The sequence below is a fragment of the Bactrocera tryoni genome, unplaced genomic scaffold (genome assembly GCF_016617805.1).
Source record: "Bactrocera tryoni isolate S06 unplaced genomic scaffold, CSIRO_BtryS06_freeze2 scaffold_25, whole genome shotgun sequence".
NCBI classification, from domain to species: domain Eukaryota; kingdom Metazoa; phylum Arthropoda; class Insecta; order Diptera; family Tephritidae; genus Bactrocera; species Bactrocera tryoni.
Genome location: NW_024395977.1, coordinates 347,244 through 367,930, shown reverse-complemented (window position 1 = coordinate 367,930; position 20,687 = coordinate 347,244). Strand labels below are relative to the sequence as shown.

At 36.7% G+C, this 20,687-nt stretch overlaps 1 protein-coding gene across 3 annotated transcripts in view; it reads left to right on the top strand.

Moving 5' to 3' along the window:
- Positions 1-19,222, top strand: part of LOC120780611 (adenosylhomocysteinase-like 1) — a 29,140-nt gene extending 9,918 nt beyond the window's left edge. For all 3 annotated transcript variants that reach the window (XM_040112871.1, XM_040112870.1, XM_040112869.1), the window contains 8 exons: positions 15,822-15,909; positions 15,968-16,287; positions 17,618-17,967; positions 18,026-18,178; positions 18,239-18,404; positions 18,555-18,801; positions 18,861-18,981; positions 19,041-19,222. In XM_040112871.1, coding sequence (XP_039968805.1) covers positions 15,822-15,909; positions 15,968-16,287; positions 17,618-17,967; positions 18,026-18,178; positions 18,239-18,404; positions 18,555-18,801; positions 18,861-18,981; positions 19,041-19,047 — 1,452 coding nt within the window. In that variant the 3' untranslated portion in view covers positions 19,048-19,222. The remainder of the gene's footprint in view (positions 1-15,821; positions 15,910-15,967; positions 16,288-17,617; positions 17,968-18,025; positions 18,179-18,238; positions 18,405-18,554; positions 18,802-18,860; positions 18,982-19,040) is intronic.
- Positions 19,223-20,687: the final 1,465 nt, after the last annotated feature.

Below are 20,687 nucleotides of genomic sequence, written 5' to 3'. Positions count from 1 at the left end.
CGAATTTCACTTTAATATCTTTATTTATGGCTTAGTTATGACACTTTATAGGTTTTTGGTTTCCGCCATTTTGTGGGCGTGACAGTAGGCCGATTTTACCCATCTTCGAACTTAACCTTCTTATGGAGCCAAGGAATACGTGTACCAAGTTTCATCATGATATCTCAATTTTTACTTAAGTTACAGCGTGCACGGACGGACGGACGGACAGACAGACATCCGGATTTCAACTCTACTCGTCACCCTGATCACTTTGGTATATATAATCCTATATCTGACTCTTTTAGTTTTAGGACTTACAAAGAACCGTTATGTGAACAAAACTATAATACTCTCCTTAGCAACTTTGTTGCGAGTGTATAAAAACAAGTAAGGAAGGGCTAAGTTCGGGTGTCACCGAACATTTTATACTCTCGCATGATAAAGTGATAATCGAGATTTCATTATCCGTCATTTACATATTTTCCAAATTCCGTATTTGTGTAAAGTTTTATTCCGCTATAATCATTGGTGCCTAATGTATGTGGTATATATTATACAAAGAAGGCATCAGATGGAATTCAAAATAGCGTTATATTGGAAGAAGGCGTGGTTGTGAACCGATTTAACCCATATTTTGTACATGTCATCAGGGTGTTAAGAAAATATTATATACCGAATTCCATTGAAATCGGTCTAGTAGTTCCCGAGATATGGTTTTTAGTCCATAAGTGGGCGACGCCACGTCCATGTTCAATTTTTAAGAAAAGCCTGGGTGCAGCTTCCTTCTGCCATTTCTTCCGTAAAATTTAGTGTTTCTGACGTTTTTTGTTGGTCGGTTAATGCACTTTTCGTGATTTTCAACATACCCTTGTTTGGGAGGTGGGCGAGATTCCGTTCGTCTGTCCGCCCGTCCGTCCGTGCAAGCTGTAACTTAAGTAAAAACTGAGATATCACGATGAAACTTGGTACACGTATTTTCTGTCTCCATAAGAAGGTTAAGTTCGAAGATGGGCAAAATCGGCAGACTGCTACGCTCACAAAATGGCGGAAACCGAAAACCTATGAAGTGTCATAACTAAGCCATAATTAAAGATATTAAAGTGAAATCTGGCACAAAGGATCGCATTAGGAAGGTGCATATTTGGACGTACTTTTTTTAGAAAAGTTTTGGGCGTGGCGTCGCCCATTTATGGACCAAAAATCATATCTCAGGAACTACTTCACCGATTTCAGTGAAATTCGGTATATAATATTTTCTAAACGCGCTGATGACCTATACGAAATATGGGTGGAATCGGTTAACAACCACGCCTTCTTCCAATATAACGCTATTTTGAATTCCATCTGATGCCTTCTCTGTATAATATATGTATACTACATACATTAGGCACCAATGATTATAGCGGAATAAAACTTTACACAAATACAGTATTTGAAAAATATGTAAATGACGGATAATGAAATCTCGATTATCACTTTATCATGCGAGGGTATAAAATGTTCGGTGACACTCGAACTTAGCCCTTCCTTACTTGTTTATATGTGTAGATATACAAAACTGCCTTGCAGAAAAGATTTCCAAATTGTAACTTAAATGAATTTTTTAGAACTGGCATCATCACCATTAACCGTTTTATCACATATACATTGGTGTGAACAAAATAGGAACAACAATATGGTATTTTGCAGTTTTAAAATATTCTGTTTTCTTATTAAACAAAATTGTTTTTAGATACAACTATAACTTATATAACTTTTTCCTAACAGTGTTTAGAATTTCCCACCATACAAAGGTAAATAAAAACAAATATTAATATGTAACTCTAAAACCTGCAAAATATTTTTACCTCTTTTTGTTCACACAAGTGTACAATTCCGATATGAAGTAAATTTCCGCTCTTTAATTTGTGTACAATGTCAGTATTACCGCAACCATTCTGCGATGGATTGTAGTTTCGTAGGAATGTCATTGATTTAAACTCAAACTAATATTCTCCTTATCTAGCCCTCGTTCGCACTTTGCTAACTTTGCGGGCTAAAAATTTGCCCATCCCTGTTCTATGGTGTTAGAAATACATTTTGTGTTTTAAATAAAATGAAGATTTTATGGTCTAATATATTTATTTTAGTCGTAGATCACTCCAAAACGAATTTTGAGAAGGTTGTCCAAAATCAGTTGTTGTTGCCGAAAATATTGATACTGTTCGTAAATCGTGGGAGACAACTATGGGTATTAATGGTACTAGCATACATTCAATTATGTATGAACATTTGAATGAAAAAAAAAGTGGAACCCACAAAATTTGTCAATCGCTCAAAAAAATACTCGTGTTAATTTGTCGAAATAAATGTTAACAAAATACCATAACGAGGCGTCTGTGATATCGTGACAGGTGATAAATCGTGGATTTGCACGTATGAGCCCGAAAGTAAACAGCATTTGACTGTATGGGAGTTTCAAGAAGAGCTGAATCCAACAAAAGTTGTTCGACCACGAAGCACTGCCAAGCAAATGGTTGCTGGTTTGTTTTTTTGGAGAAACTCCCATAATACTGGAACAAAAAAGAACAGCAAATTCTGCTTGGCATACAACCATTTGTTTGCCAGCTGTTTTCAAGAAATCATGAAAACCTTCCACCGAAGATGCATCCCTCTTCACCACGAGAATGCTTTCTCTCACACATCGACTATGAAAACTGCACTCAAAACATCGATTTGATGAGTCATCCTCTGCATAATCCTGACTTGGCAGAGAATAACTTATTTTCGTTTCTGCTCTTAAAAATTAAACTAAAAGATCAACGATTTTTGTCACCTGTAGAGGCGGTTGATATGTTCTAAAGGCATGTTTTAGAGATATCTCAATCAGAGTGGCAAAAGTTCGGCAATTGGTTACGCATGCATGCAAAAGTGTATAGATCTTAATTGAGAATAATTGGAAGAACAATAAGGCTATTTCGATGATTAAATTTTGTTTTCATTCTTGAATCGAATTCTTGTTATAGTAAAAAATAAGATCTTAGAAGTCTTTAGGTAAATTTTTGCATTTATGTGCTCTTATTATCAGACCAAAAATTCAAATCTCTCTTTCAACTACTTATTGAAACATTATAAAGACTATTTTGTAGAGCAACAAATTTTCTACGAAACCATGAGTTTTCCAATTTAAAATTCATTGGATTATACAATTTTGCTTTAAAAGATCTGCTGTTTATACCTTTTAAATTATTGTAATTTACGAAAAAATCGAAAAAATCTTAAAAGACCATTTCATAAGCATCCAATTTCCTACAAAAACTATGGAACGAGCTATTATTTCAAGTAGTTGGAAGCGAGATTTCAAATTTTTTATCTGATAATAAGAAAACATGAATTATAAAGACTATTTTGTAGAGCAACAAATTTTCTACGAAGCCATGAGTTTTCCAATTTAAAATTCATTAGATTATACAATTTTGCTTTAAAAGATCTGCCGTTTATACCTTTTAAATTATTGTAATTTACGAAAAAATCGAAAAAATCTTAAAAGACCATTTCATAAGCATCCAATTTCCTACAAAAACTATGGAACGAGCTATTATTTCAAGTAGTTGGAAGCGAGATTTCAAATTTTTTATCTGATAATAAGAAAACATGAAAAATCGTCACTTAATTAATACACTTCATAAATACAAAGGATTCCTTTCAATATATTCTTCTTCTTATTCCGATCGTTCAGTTGGTAGAACAGCTATGTGCTATGTTATCTAATCTAAACAATTTCTGCGGAGATTGCATTCCTACAGTCTCACTTTTGATGGTAAACCAACTGGTTTATGTTCTCATAAATTCCACAATCGATGAGGATGGAACTACAAAGCGGTAAGGACGCCTATGAATTACTGCCCGAAGTATTCAAATAAGGCGGCAAGGTACTGACAAGGTGCGTGCATCAGCTTATTTGCAAGATATGGTCGGATGAAACCATGTCCAACGATTATCTAAGTTTGCTTTGCCTAAATCCACAAAAAGGAGGACCCCACAATCTGCGCCAAAAACCGTAGGGTAAGCATCCCTAATATCGCATAGAAGGTTTTATTGGCGATAGTGTGTGAAGACTAAAGCCTACCGTCAATAAACTGATTGGACCTTACGGCTTTACAACCGAAAAATTTACAATCGACCAGATTTTCACCATGCGCCACCTCTTCGTCAATTTTAAATCCACCTTCCAGAGCTCAAAAAGAAACAGTCTTTATACCGCTTTGTCAGAACTTGATATCCGCGCAAAACTAATACGGCTGTGTAAGCTGCCGTTGAGTAACACCAAAAGCTCCGTCAGTATGGGCGAAGACCACTCCGAGCCCTTCGATACCAAGTGAGGTTTCAGGCAAGGAGACTCCCTATCGTGTGATTTCTTCCGTATGCTGCTAGAAAAAGTAATACGAGCTACAAACCTAAATAAGGAAGGCATAATAATCTCTAAAAGAGTGTTCAGCTGTTGGCGTACACAGATGTCATCGATATCATTGCCCTCAATATCCGCGCCGTTAGTTCTGCTTTCTCCAGACTGGATAAGGACGCGAAGCAAATGGGTCTGGTAGTGAACGAGGGTAAGACGAAATTTCTTCTGTCATCAAACAAACACCAACAACAACATCAGCCTTCAAATCTAGAATTACTCTTGGCTACTTTGGATTAAGTAGACAAAAGTAAAGCCCTCTCTCGACGAACAAGGACCAAATTCTATAAGTCCCTCATTTTTCCTTTTATGATATTTGGAGCGTCTTTGACATAGAATCAAGAAGCAGCAGCTACGCTGGCTGGGTAATTTTGTCCGGATGGAAGAAAACACTCCAACTTTGAAGGTTTTCGATTCACTACCCGCCGGTGAAAGCAGTCCTCTTTTGATTGGAGAAATCAAGTGTGGAAGGACTCTCCGATTGGCGCCAAATAGTAAAAAGAAAAACTTAACTCGGCTATAACCGATGTGTCAGGGTTAATAAAGAAAAAGAAAAATGCGAGTTTTGACAGCTCTCTCTCGAACCAAAGAGTCTCGTATCAAGTTATCTATGCAACAATTATTACGCCGTAGAAATGATGTACCAGTTGCTCCGATGATAAAATGATACGAAACTCTTGGTTTGGTGACAGCGCTGTCAAAATGCGCATTTTTTAAAGTATTAATCAGTTATACAATGCTAAATAAATTGGAGTTGGGCATTATTAAATATTTATTTAGAAATTTCACATCACCATTGAGGTATGCAAAAGGCGCGTTACCGAAGTTAGTTTTGGGTGCTCGGTTCTCCAGTAGGCCTATATCACCCATATAAGTATATAAATAATTTTACAAACTACCACTTCTAATTCTACAGAATTTCAACAACTCACTGATTTTGGCAGTTCGTTTTAGCGCTATTCTTCTGGCATCCCGCCTTTTTCACTAATTGCTGTTTGACGGGACCCTGATTGTGTGCCAGCTCAGGAAAAAGATCAGGGTCCGCTGCCAGCTGCAAGGCGAGAGAGTAACAAAAGAGTTTCATATCATTTATCTTTGGTTGCTTTCTGACTACGCAACGAGCCAGACGTGCGCGACTAGGAAAATATACGCATGTACATACATATGAACGCATTAATATGCCCTTTATTACTGAGTAACTATTACATTTTTTCTTTGTAGAACATATAAACTGATGCACTGTTTTAAGTAACAGTTATTTGATGTTAATTGTTCAATTAAAAATACTATTATTATTTATTGATTTCTTTTATAATACCAGAATAATTATAAATCATTGTGTTGTTAGTTGGAACAGAAGCTTTAGAAAATATTTTGCAGACTATTTTCATACATAAACGATTTGAAGGAATATGTAAGAATGTCAATCACTACTCTAGAATATTGAATATGAACTCTCTGTGACTTAACTTTTTAATTTTTAACTACTTCCGTGCTTGGAATTAACTTTTTTAATCCGTATTTTGATTAAAAAACTAAAATTAATTAATTTAATTCAATAATGTATTAATTATTGGAAGCCTGGCTCCCACTCTCAAATAAACAATATGTACATACATACTTACATACACTTCAATATGGGTTACAACTCTCGCTAGTTAACTATTTACAATAAGATAAAATACAATTGATAAAAAATCGAAAGTCTCACAAGTCGATGTTACCTTAACGCGAGCTAAACTAAATATCAGATGTTTCTCAGCTAATATTAATTAACAAGTGAGGAATAGCTATGTAAGTTCTGATGTAACCGAAAGTTTTGTACTTTCACAATTTTTAGAAAACAAAGACGGGGACGAGGAATTGAGAATATTTTATGTCTCACCTAAGATCAAGCGAGATAGATATAAGGTTATATATTTATAAATGTTCGGGATGACGAGAAAAGTTTAAGTCCAAGTGACTGTCCGTCTCTCCGTGCATCCGTGCAAGATGTAACTTGAGTAAAAATAATTTAGATATCTTCATGAAACTTGGTACGCTGATTTCTTAGTACAAAAAAATTACGAGTTCGTAGATGGACGTAATTGGACCACTGCCACGCCTGCAAAACGCCATTAAACGAAAATCTATGAAGTGCAATAACTAAGCACTAAATTAAAAACTTTTGAAAAAGTGGGCGTGGCCCCATCCTCTCATAAGTTTAATGCACACATCTTCTAAGCCACTAAAGCTGCAGCAACCAAACTTGTCTACCGCAAATATTATGAGAACTCCTACCAATAGTGGGAAAGTGGATGAAATAGGAAGGCAACCCCGATCGGGAGTGACGGTTAAAAACTACTAAAGGCGGATAAATCAATAAGTAAATACGCCAGAGATATTAAATTTTACCTCCGAGATGGTATGAGAAGGCTTTTTATCTTGCCTCGTTCACTTCCAAATCCATTTTCTTTGCTTCCTTATCCAGTCTGGAGAAAGCAGAACTCACCTGCGCGGATGTAGAGGCCAATGATATCAATATCATCAGCATACGCCAACACCTGTACACTCTTATAGAAGATTGTACCTGCTCGATTAAGTTCTGCAGCTCGAATATTGTTCTCCAGCAGCAGATTCAAGAAATCGCACGATAGGGAGTCACATTGCCTGAAACCTCGTCAGTTTACACAGCCGTATTAGTTTTTAGGGGATACCAAATTCAGACACCGCGGCATAGAAGCAGCACCTTTTTGCTCTGCCGAAAGCAGCTTTAAAATCGACGAAGAGGTCAAGTGTATCGATCGTCCTTTCACGGGTCTTTTCAAAGATTTTTTTTTTTCGCATGGTGAATATTTGGTCAGTTGTTGATTTGCCAAAACTAAAGCCACACTGATAAAGTCCAATCAGTTTGTTGACGGTGAGTTTTAGTCTTTCACACAATATGCTCTATAGAACCTTATATACAATGTTGAGAAGGCTTATCCTACAGTAGTTGGTGCAGATTTGGGGGTCTCCCTTTTTGTGGATTGGACAGAGCACACTTAAATTCCAATCGTAGGGCATGTTTTCGTCTAACCATATTCTGACACTGATGCATGCTCCTTATCAGTTCTTCGCGGCCGATAATCCATCGGCACCCCCTCCCCGCTTTGTTGTTCTTGAGCCGGGTAATTGCTATTCGAACTTCTTCACGGTCGGGCAATTAATCGTCTGTTTTATACTTTCACATTCATCAGACTGAAGAAGTGTTCCCTCCATAGTTTTAGTATGATCTGGGCATCAGTCATTTGATCATTTCTGTGGGTTCAATAAGAGTATGCTCCGGTCTTGAAACCTTCTGTTAGTCGCCGCATTTTTTCATAGAATTTTCGAGTCTAACCGCTGTCGGCCAGCGTGTCAAGCTCTTCGTACTTTCGACCTCTATCTTTTTTTTTATCTGCAATGCAATAAAATCTGGTAGATTGGCGAAAATCAATACGTTTAATATATAAAAACTGGGGTAATTCGTGGACTACATAAACTGCGGGACTGATTAAGATATGAGTCATGCTGCCTGTTTCAGATTTTATGTGCTTAGCGTCCTTTGTTGGCCACTCGTAGTCCACTACAAAGAATTGTTCCATTGATGGAAAGCTTAATCTAAAACTCACCCATCCAAACGGGGTTAGAACTCCGAAAAAACAGCCCTTGGTCGGGTAAAATGAATGTGAATGAATGATAAAACTTGGTATCGAGTTCACAGATGGGCATAATCGCACCACGTCTACAAAACGCCATTATTAAGATATGAAATTAAGATATGAAACTCTAATTTGGCATATAGATCGCAGAAGCAAGGGGCATCTGTGGGCAAATAATTGCGAAAAAGTAGGCGTGGCCTCGCCCTCTAATAAGTTAATTGTACATAACTAAACCACTAAAGCTACAATCACCACATTCGCCTAGCGAATCACCAAATATTATAAGAGATCCTACCGACAGTGTGAAAATAGATGAAATCGATAAGCCCGATCAATCTCTATATAACGGTACTGCTACAAATTACTAAATGCGTGATAAATGAATAATTAAATACAGAGACTTTAAATTTACTCCCGAAGTAGTTTTTAATAAAGCCTGGGTCAAAATTGGACGATGGGCGTGCCACCGCCTACTTTTAAGTAAAATCATAGATCTTGAGATCCGCCCGACTAATTTCCACTCGAGTGCGTGCGATTGCTCTGACATACTTCGCTTAATTTCAATATGATACAATTTTAAATTCTACAAACAACAATTAAGTGAACTAAAGCATTGAACTCTTAACCCTCATCGAGACCCTCGGGTCTGGCCAGGCGTATTTTGTTTTCAAATGTTATTTAAATATATTTAGAGTGTAGCAAACGACTTGCGCTTCCAGGTAGCTTCCTAGAATTTTATTGTCTATAGAATTCAGAAAAAAAATTCAAGGATATCGTATCGAAAAGGACGAAAAAAGGATATTATAATATTACACCTTAGTGCACGAATGGTGGTTGGTTAGACCCCATATATTTTGTATGAAAATATATGCAGGGGTGTTGTGGAATCCAAGACAGAATTGCTTAGCTGTCAGAATTGCAAACCAATTCTGATTTTCAATGGTGTCACAGAATCTGATTGGATTTTCGTCTTTTCGAACATTCGCAAAACCAATATTCGAATTAGCTGTGTACTAATGTGACAAAACTTGCAAATGAATTCATTTGGAAGCAATACTATTAAAGTTTTTAATGAGTTCCGAATTAAAGAAAGATTTTAAGAGAATGAATAAAGACGCTTTTGGATGTTAAATTACGTTTTGTAAATCTAATATCTTTAAATATCCGGATTTTTTTCCCAAAAACTCAATAATTAAAACATTTTGTGTTTTATACTTATGTTTTCCCCTATAGAAATAAAGATAAATTAATTCGAAATAATAAAATAACTTGATTTCTTAACTTATATTTCAAATCTGTGAGCGACTATCTTCTTGCTTTGTTTCTGATAGCAAAACCGATAAAATTGGTTTCCGTGACACCCGAAACCGATACAAATTCTGTTTCGAATATCAAAGCAATAATATCAGAATTCATGACACCTACTTCTTTTTTTGATCGGTTTCAATTCTGATTCCGACAACTATCAGATTCCACAACACCCCTGATGAACTTTGGTATGTTTCTATCACTTCGCACGGTTGATTTATCTGTTTTCATGTTCGTTACATATCCAAATTGGTTTGTATGTTTATCTAGGTCAAATACTTTAGCCGCTAGAGCATTTTAAAGGTTAAGAAAAATGTAATTTTTCTCAAAATGCTACATTTTTTGTGAACGCCATTGCCACGCCAAGCGTGAACAAGGCAGTCAATTTGATTTCAACCAAATCGAGAGGTAAGAAATTTCAAAAATGTATCTATATTGTTCATATGTATGTATATGAGCGTAAATACAACACCTATTTTCATACAAATGTATGTAAACACCACTTGGCCTAGCCAAGCGCCATTGGTCTCGACTATGTGTATCAGACCGTTGGTCTCGACCAGGGTTAAATTATGTAGCAACATCTTGCGACAGTTTAAATTGTTGTGTCAGAATTCAGTGGGTATGGATTACAAACATACTTATTTTCTTATTGTTGTCATCAGGAAATTGTTGTGTTTATTCTGACCACAAAAACTTATACTTATATTCCTTGGGTTTCATTAAGCTAACTCACAAACATTCACCAATCATATGGAGCAGAGTCAATCGGATGTTCGAAAATCCTTGTAATAGTTACATGGGGGCTGGGTTAATGGCCTAATTATATCTATTTTATGCACAAAGATATACTGTTATGAGTAAAACGTGTTCCGTAATTTTCAATAAGATAACTCAACCCGATATATCCAGCATACAATTAAAATTGTGCTGTATGGGAAGTAGACGTGGTTGTAGTCCGATTTCACACTGTGACATAGGAATATGAAGGGAATGCTAAGGTACTTAATTTAGTCGAAATCGTTGTGTCGGATACCGAGATATTTGATTTCACCAAAAAGTGGGCGTTGCAACGCCTTGATTTATTACGCTTTAAGTAGTTTTGAACAGTACCGTTATATGGAGAGTTAGCGGGGTTATCATCCGATTTCATCCATTTTCGTCTTCCTGATCATTTATATATACATATATATAAATAACCCTATATCTGTCTCGCTTCGTTTTAGATGATACGAACATTCGTTAGGTGAACAAAACTATAATACTAAACTATAAAAAAGGACAGTAATATGGAGTATGGCTGTCGAGGCCGATCTAATAGAGTTGTGGCGGCTAGTCACAAACAGTTGTAATTTAATTACTTAAAATTTTTGGTCAGATTATGGTATTATGTTATGAGCTTCGAAAACAACCAATGCCCATATGCCAATTTTATACTGCGGTATGATGCGTAATCAACTTTTACGATCATCCATGTTTCCTCGAACGGAATTTAAAAATCTGAAAGAATATATTTTAATTAAACAATTGAGTTTTTCTATGACAAGATTTCAATATTTGGCTTTACGAAATTGCGGTTCACATATTCAGATTTTTGGTAGCCGAGGTGAAAGCAATGTTATTAAAATTTCACATTATTACTTAATTCAATTACAAAAATTATTAATTATAAAGTTTATATTGTACAAGTTGTGCAAAAAGTTGGAATATAGTTGAACCGTTATATATTTATTGAAGAATCTGCTATTATAATAATATCAATCGGTTCGGTGCTAAAAATATTTACATGCTTCCAATCAATTAATTTAATTGTTGTCTTAAACAACTTAAGGGGTTATGTGGGTTTGAAAATTTGAAAAAATCGATTTTTATTTTTTAGTCTTATTAAATAGTACAATACGTTTAAAATATTCTTCCAAAATTTAAAATCTGTTCGAGTAAGAGATAGACCCTTCGGAAGTTCCGCCCACCAGGCCACGTCGGTATAGCGCACCGCAGGTATAATGCGCTTTTCTCGAAAGTTATGAACATCCTTAAAATAACATTATCCAGTTATTGAACGAATGATTTTTTTTTTTATTTTCATTACAACTTATATTTTAAGCCATTAAATGGCGAAAATTTTATCAAAAAATTAGATTTATTGTTCAAAGTCTGAGAAAAAATAAAATTTTGTTTTTTTTTTGTTTTAAAGAGGCTTATGTATGTACGAACGAAATATATTTGGCTTTTTAATTTTAGGTGAACGAATAATAAATTATAATTAATTAAATTATGTTTTTGGACCTCTGAAACCCACCTAACCCTTTGAAGGTCTTCCCATTGGATAAGAGCGAATATACGTTAACTATATGAACAAAATTCTGAGTGGTTTTATTGATAATAGCATAGTGGCGTTACATACACGGACTTTGATAAAGCTTCCACAGGCTTAATTATATTATACGTTAAATTAGATACAAGGTGCTTTCCGAAGTAAACAGGACTAAAAAAAAAACAGAACAAATGGTATTTTCGGCAAAAGAAATTTATTTTATTCAAAATAGTCTCCTTCTGCTTCAATACAGCTGTTTGCACGGTCCAAAAGCATGTCGAACGAGTGTTTTAGCTCGTTGGCCGGAACGGAAAATGTGATTTTTGGTCAAATAATCAGTCACAAGCGTCGATCGATGAGACGGCGCATTATCGTGCAACAAACGCCAACTTTCATCTTCGCGTTATTCGGGTCGAACACGTCGAATAAGCCCAAATGTTCGGTCAAAATGCAATAAATCGATGTTTTGGAGATGTTCAATTCCATTTCCATGAATTTCAATGAAATCAGCCGAAATCTGATTTTTGATGAATTCACGCACAGTTTCGATGGAATTTCTGGTGATCACGGATTTTGATTGGCCACATGTTGACCGTCAGTCATGTCCTCACGACCACTTTGAAAACGTTAAAACCACTCGAGCACTCTGCTACTGGATAGGCAATCATCGCCATAAACTTATGTCATCAATTGAAACGTTTCGGTAAAGTTTTGAAATGTCATGAAATTCTCACTGGACAATTGATAAAGATAGCAGATTCCAACGCACCAGTCGACATATAGATGGCGCCACCAGGGGGTGCAAGATTCAAAAAATCCTGTTTACTTTGGAAAGCACCTTGTATATTGTAGTTAACTATTCAATTCACTAAAGTGAAATTATTATAGTATTTATGACCAAAGACGAAATACTCTTTACAACAATCCACGTAAGAGAAAGATTAAAAAAAACTCCAATTTGATGAAAAAATTAATAGAGTTAATATTAAGTCCAAATTAACGTAAACAGTTTTTTATGAGGTAAGTAGATCAGGGAGGCTAATTAGGTCTATCATGTTACCACATCATATAATGGGTCTATTAATCTAACGGTGATTTGTACTTATATATATCGAAATGATCCAGATTATGACACGATTTAATTTCTTAAAATATTTCTATACAGTTATGTTGAGAACTACTAAAAGTGTCATAACTCACTAAATAAATACGATGGTATTATTAAATTCCACTCCTGAGATGGCAGATATTTCACGAAATCTGGTTTTATACCGAAAGTATCGTTGTAACTATAATATTAAGGGAGCTTCTACAGTCATTTTGTAAAAATGGGTAAAATCGGGTAAATAGTTAGCTTACATTAAGTGAAAAGATATGGGAGGTATAAAGTTTCATGCCGAAAATTTTGTGAAATATCCCAGCTCGCTTATACTACATATTATAAAATACGAAAGAACGAAACGATTCTTTTACATATGACTCAAGCCGCTCACGACTTCCGGTCTTTGACCAAGTATCCTCTGGGTAGCCTAAGAACATCCGTTTGAAGACGAGCTAAAGTGAGAAGGCGAAACATCCCCTTCGCAGGGTTGTGCGCTGGGTTTGGGACCCGCCACGTAAAAAAATCATACCAATGAAAATGAACAACAAGCCTCACTCCCCCCTTTTGATGACGACCATTTCAAACGAAATAAGGACTACGAATTGAGGGCATGCACCTGGAATTTCGGGTCCCTTAATTGGTAAAGTGCCGCTGCCCAGCAGGTTGATGTCTGACATCACCGCCGTCCAAGAAATGCGATGGACGGGACAAGGACAGAGACAAGTAGGTCCTTGTGGCATTTACTACAGTGGCAATATATAGGAGCACAAGTTTGGTGTGGGATTTGTGGTGGGAGAGAGACTCCGTCGCCGAGTACTATCATTCACTCCGGTGAATGAATGTCTAGCCGCAATCCGTATCAAAGCGAGGTTCTTCAACATATCGCTGATTTGCGATGGAAGAGAAGGACGGTGTGACCAAAGATGCCTTCTATGAGCGCTTGGAGCGAACTTATGAGAGCTACCCCCGCCACGATGTCAAAATCGTGCTTGGCGACTTTAACGCCAGGGTGGGCAAAGAAGGTATCTTTGGCACTACGGTCGGTAAATTGAGCCTCCACGACGAAACATCCCCAAATATGGTTATCTGTAGTACTAGATTTCAGCATAAAAAGATTTATCAAGCTACCTGGCTGCCTCCGGATCGAAATACCACCAACCAGATCGATCATGTTGTGATAGACGGAAGACATGTCTCCAGTGTTCTAGACGTGCGTGCGCTCCGAGGTCCTAACATCGACTCGGACCACTATCTTGATGCAGGCAAGATGTGCACCCGCCTCTGTGCAGCAAAGAACGCACGTCAACAAACACAAGGAAGGTTCGACGTCGAGAAGCTGCAATAACAACAGATAGCTGAATGATTTTCTACTCGGCTTGCACTATTGCTCTCTGAGAGCTCTCTTCAACAACTCGGTATAAGGGAACTGTGAAACGGCATTTCAAAGAGGACTGAAGAGCTTGAAAAGCTGGCCGACAGGGGTAATGCTCGAAAATTCTACGAAAAAATGCGGCGGCTTACAGAAGGTTTCAAGACCGGAGCATACTCTTGTAGAACTCCCAAGGTGATCTAGTCACCGATGCCCAGAGCATACTTAAATTATGGAGGGAACATTTCTCCAGCCTCCTGAATGGCAGTGAACGTACAACGCAAACAAACAGTCGTCGCACTCGCGACTTGACTCTCACGTCACTGCTGATAATCATAACTTTGAAGTCGTAGATAATTTCGTCTATCTTGAAACCAGCGTAAACGCCACCAACAATGTCAGCCTAGAAATCCAACGCAGGATAACTCTTGCCAACAGGTGCTTCTTCGGACTGAGTAGGTAATTGAGAAGCAAAGTCCTCTCTCGACGAACAAAAACCAAACTCCATAAGTCACTCATAATTCCCGTCCTGCTATATGGTTCAGAGGCTTGGACGATGACAACAACTGATGAGTCGACGTTGCGAGTTTTCGAGAGAAAAGTTCTGCGAAAGATTTATGGTCCTTTGAGCTTTGGCCACGGCGAATATCGCATTCGATGGAACGATGAGCTGTACGAGATATACGACGACATTGACATAGTTCAGCGAATTAAAAGACAGCGGCTACGCTGGCTAGGTTATGTTGTCCGAATGGACGAAAACACTCCTGCTCTGAAAGTATTCGACGCAGTACCCGCCGGGGAAAGCAGAGGAAGAGGAAGACCTTCACTCAATTGGAAGGACCAAGTGGAGAAGGATCTGGCTTCGCTTGGAATATCTAATTGGCGCCATGTAGAAAAAAGAAGAAATGACTGGCGCGCTGCTGTTAACTCGGCTATAATCGCGTAAGCGGTGTCCACGCCAGTAAAGAAGAAGAAGTTCACCTGGCTTTCATTCCTATATTTTTTATAATTTATTGACAATGTTATGACAAAATTTATGTAAAAATTTTTTTATTTATCGACATTTTTTCACAATTCTAGTAGGGACGATAACCATCCACGTACGTTTTAAGAATAAATTGGATTTTTGTGTTTCAGATAATCCAAACATGAGAAATCGTATCCGCCAGTGATAAAACGCATCTCATTCACCCAGCCATTTCTCGGATAGATGTCATCGAAAAATTCCGAAAAAAATTGGTTATACACTCCACGATATACCTCATGATATGTGAAAAAAGTTCTATTGTAGAATAAAAATGTCTATGAGAGATGTGAAAAAAACAAGCCAGATTACCCTACTGACTGATATCGAAATTTGCGAGCATTTGCGAGAGTATACAATGTTCGGTTGCTTCCAAATTGTTAACAATAATATTTGTTATTTTGAAATATAAATTAAGTTTAATTTAATTCTGCATTTAAAATTCACTGGATGGATTTAAAATTCAAAATGACATTTCTTATAACAGCTTATTTTATCGTGTGCTATGTTCCTAATAGTTAAATAGAAACTAAGAGTTGTTGGTAAAAGAGATAAATATTATTATTATATCACCCTCTCTAAAAATTGGTTAATATTTATATGATTTCTTTTATAGCAAGAAGCTAAGCAACCGATTGCTTTGAAGATGGCCAGTATGACCAGAAGACGTTCCTCAGCAGCATCTACATGTTCATATAGCTCAGGTTAATTTGCTCCATTTTAAATTTACTTAAAATAATGTAAGTTTTTATAAATACTTAGCATGCTATACTGGTAGCTCAGATGAAGATAATGTGTCCCCTCGCGAAAATAGGCAGCGGAACAGCGCAGGTAGCTCAGATTTTTGTGTTAAAAATATAAAGGCACAACAAGCTTTCGGAAGGAGAGAAATCGAAATAGCAGAAAAAGAAATGCCGGGAATATTGGCATTGCGAAAGCGCGCCTCAGAGGATAAGCCCCTTAAAAATGCACAGATTGTAGGTTGCACACATATAAATGCCCAAACAGCTGTGCTTATTGAAACATTAGTAGAGTTGGGAGCTTCGGTTCGCTGGGCAGCGTGTAACATATACTCTACACAGGTAATGTTTTTATATACTATTATGCTGAATTAGATATGTATTGTTTATCACAGTATAAACCAACAAGTTTACTATAGTTGAAACAAAACTGCGAGCTTTAGTTTTTCGCACTTTTGATAGAAAATGTTGTAAATATATGGATACAAGTAACAGAAGACCTCCATACCAAACTTTCCAGGCAGTTTTCATCAAAAATCATGGTCTGCAGTAAAAACTCAACTTATTACATTAGTAAGTTACGCACACGGTGGCTGCCAGCTTTGAAAATTAGACTGTAAAAAACAAATTTTCTCGCTTGAGCAATTACTAATACAAGACAAATAGCAACTTATAGTAAGTGGCCGAAATCAGTATATAATATCGCAGACTTTAGAAGACAAAATATATACTTTGTTGTCATTTGTTTAACTCTTACATATTCGAACAAATAAGAATTAATATATCCTCATATTACTATATGTGACCCCGCACATAGAAACCCGGCTAGTGTGTCAAAACAGGATTTTTCACGAGAGGCGTTGAAAGATGTGAAACACGTGTTCTCTCTCCCTATTCCTTCTTGTTCGCTACTATGTTAGCAGTTTAGCACAATGAAGCCGTCTGAGTTTGTCATGGTAATCGAACGCTCATTGTTTTGGTGTTCGCTGTTCGAACAGAGCTAGTGTTATCAAAGTCAACATTATTCGTTATCGACAAAAGCATGCTTATCCTGGAATAAGCAGTTTGTGATTGTAGTACGGTGATTTCGAACGTGCAGGTAATCATTTTTGTTTAGAAAGGAAAGAGAGTGAAAGAATGGAGACAGAAAACGTAGATTTAGAGCAGGAAGTGCAGCGAGTAAATGCGAAGTACGGTAAGAAGAATCGGAAGTGGAATCTTATCCAGGAAATATTTCCATATGTGGCGTAGTGGCTCATTGCACAGGTATTACACATCTGAAGACTTTTATATTTTCGACAGTGTTCCTGTGGAAACTATGAGGGAAAACCAAAATTTTCACACACTAACCGGGTGACACACTAGCCGGATTTCTAAAACATTTGTTCACACTTATTTTCACTCACTCTGAAGCGTTTCCGAGACGAACCAACAAGCTCTCGAGTTGCTCCCTGTAGTTCTACATACATACGTACATTCTCGTTGAAAACCGATAATCAGCGTTTTGACACACTAGCCGGGTTTCTATGTGCGGGGTCACATATGTATATAGTATGTATGTACATCTTTTTTCCATATCTTTCCTATACAATAATTACTCTTTGCCTGTATATGGACATGTTCGCATATCTATTTATTCCCATAATATTACATATATGTATGTACATAATAGAATGCGGTAGCTGCAGCTCTTGCTGAAGTTGGTATTCCCATATTTGCATGGCGTGGTGAGACTGAAGAAGACTTCTGGTGGTGCCTTGACAAATGTGTCAATTTTGAAAATTGGCATCCAAATATGATATTGGATGATGGTGGCGATGCCACTCATTTAATGTGGAAGAAATATCCAATTATTTTCAAGGCGATTAAGGGCATTGTCGAAGAGAGTGTGACTGGTGTTCATAGATTGTATCAATTGGTGAAGACAGGAAAACTAACAGTGCCTGCAATAAATGTTAACGATTCCGTAACAAAAGCAAGGTTCGATAACTTCTATAACTCAAAAGATTCAATTTTAGACAGGTATGTCAATTTCGTAACTTCAACGAAAGTTTAAAAGGAATAAACATCTCACTTCTAGCCTGAAGCGATCAACAGATATTATGTTTGCTGGCAAACAAGTAGTTGTTTGCGGCTATGGGGATGTTGGAAAAGGTTGTGCACAAAGTCTTCGAGGACAAGGCTGCATAGTATATGTAACCGAAGTTGATCCAATATGTGCGTTGCAAGCAAGGTAAGTGCTTAGATACCATAAGGATAGCATTTCATTTGAAAAATTTGTACATGTTTCCAGTATGGATGGGTTTCGCGTAGTTCGCTTAAATGAAATTATTCGTCAAGTGGACATTGTTGTTACGGCTACTGGCAACAAGAATGTGGTTAACCGAGAGCACATGGATCGTATGAAATCTGGTTGCATTGTTTGTAATATGGGACATTCTAATTCCGAGATCGATGTGGTATGTGTTTTTGTATCTTTTCCCGATCTAACAATTTATTTTAATGTAATCTAACAACGAAATTTATATTTCCCCAATTGTATATGCATATGAAATATAATCTCTCCACGCTTTTTTTCCTCCTTCAAAATAAATGCCAAAAACCTTTAGAATAGTTTGCACTCTGCTGAACTGTCGTGGATGAGAGTGCGCTCTCAGGTAGACCACGTAATTTGGCCCGATGGTCGAACAATTATCCTTTTAGCAGAAGGACGTCTTGTTAATTTGGCTTGTTCGACGGTTCCATCATTTGTGGTATCAGTTACAGCTGCAGCGCAAGCATTGGCTCTCATAGAGTTATTCAATGCACCGGTTGGTCGTTATAAATCTGATGTCTACCTGTTGCCTAAGAAAATGGGTATGAATGAGATTGAGTATTTAAATATTCGTTTTATGTTGGAATTGGATATGTTTCAGATGAATATGTCGCAAGTTTACATTTACCCATACTAGATGCTCATTTGACAGAACTTACCGATGAGCAAGCCAAGTACCTAGGTCTAAATAAGGCTGGGCCATTTAAGCCTAACTATTATAGGTATGGTATCTACATACACAATATTCAGAAAAAATTTGAAGTATATATATTTTTTTTAGATATTAAATATAATAAGGCTTTAGTAACAAACTCTTGTTACATACTATATACATGCACGTATGTATAGCTATGTGATCATTATTGTATTATGTGTATTTTATATCTGTATGAGCCAAAAGCTGATATACGTCTGAGTTATTCTAATTTGGTTGCAAAAATATAACTTCCATGTTAACATAGAGATCATTGTATAATTAATATAGGAATGGGAAAGGTAAGTAATTGCATGATGTTGAAGATATCAAGACGACAACTATATTATGAAAATACAAACAAATCTAATAACAACTTATAACGGTTAGAAGTCATTTAATATGAAAACGTATCAATTGAAACGCCAATTCAATACTTTTATTAGTAACATCTACAAGATTGTTAATAATGACGCTTTCGTTTTCATATATGTGTAAGCTGGTATTAATTTCTTTAAGTGAAAAAGTTTCTGAATAGCAAATAATAACTTTTGCCAGCGTTACTCATATACTATCCGACGTATTCGTTATAAGATTTGTTAGATAAACGAAAAAAATATATGTATGTATGTAGTTTATGGTAGGTGGGGTAGTACCGACCCAATACTAAAAGAATGTTCCCTGAATATTCCCATCAGAGATGTGTGTGGTCTAGCGTTGTCCTGATGGAGACGAAGCCCTTCTGTTGATCAATTCTGACGGTTTTTTTTCGATTGATTGCTTCAATCTCATCAGTTGTTGACAGTAAAATGTAGAATCAATCGTTCGACAGGCTGGAGCAGCTCATAATGGATGATACCTTTCCAGTCCCACCAAACACTCAGCATAACCTTCCTCAAACCTGGCTTTGCGACCATTTGTTGAGCTTCACCTCGCTTGGATCATGATCTTTTATGCACATTATTGTCGTATTTGATCCACTTTCCATCTCCTGTTACCATTCGCTTCATAAATGGATCGCTTTTATTTCGTTTCAGCAAAGAATTACAGATATTAATTTGCTCCATTAAATTTTTCACAGACAATTCTTGTGGTGTTTTTTAAATAGTTTAAGCCCTTTGATGATGAATGTTAAGTTCTTTAACGATGTCATGGCTACTTTTTCAAAGAAAAATTTCCAAAACAGAAGCGAGCGAACTATTGTTGAGCTAGACCAGTCTTTCCCAAAGTGGGCGATAACGCCCCCTTGTGGGCGCTGCAGGTGTCAAGGGGGGCGGTAAGAGACCCAGAAAGAAAATGGGGGCGTTGTGTAGAGGCCTAGGGGTGATTTGTAATTTTATTTAGATAGGAGGCCTCTTAGACAACGACTGCATGAGCTCTGGACTCTCAACAACTTGTGAACATCAATTAATATGAATTAAAATACTGCTCAAACTCTGTTCTATATTTCTCTCCGCGTAGTTCATATACATATCTGTCCTATTTTATTGAACATAGAAAAAATTAAAATCATGTCAATCGGTCGCTCCATTTCATAATGAAAGTAGACACAAACAAGCAAATAAAAAGGCAACAGACACACTTTCGCATTTTAATAGTTATTAGTACTCGTAGATATCTGTCATGTTTTAACAAGTTTTTGTTAAATAACTCAAATTGTGCATTCCCGTATCAATCGGCTGGTGCATTGAATACTTGTTCGGACTTGTTGTGTACGATTGAGCGTCGAATGAG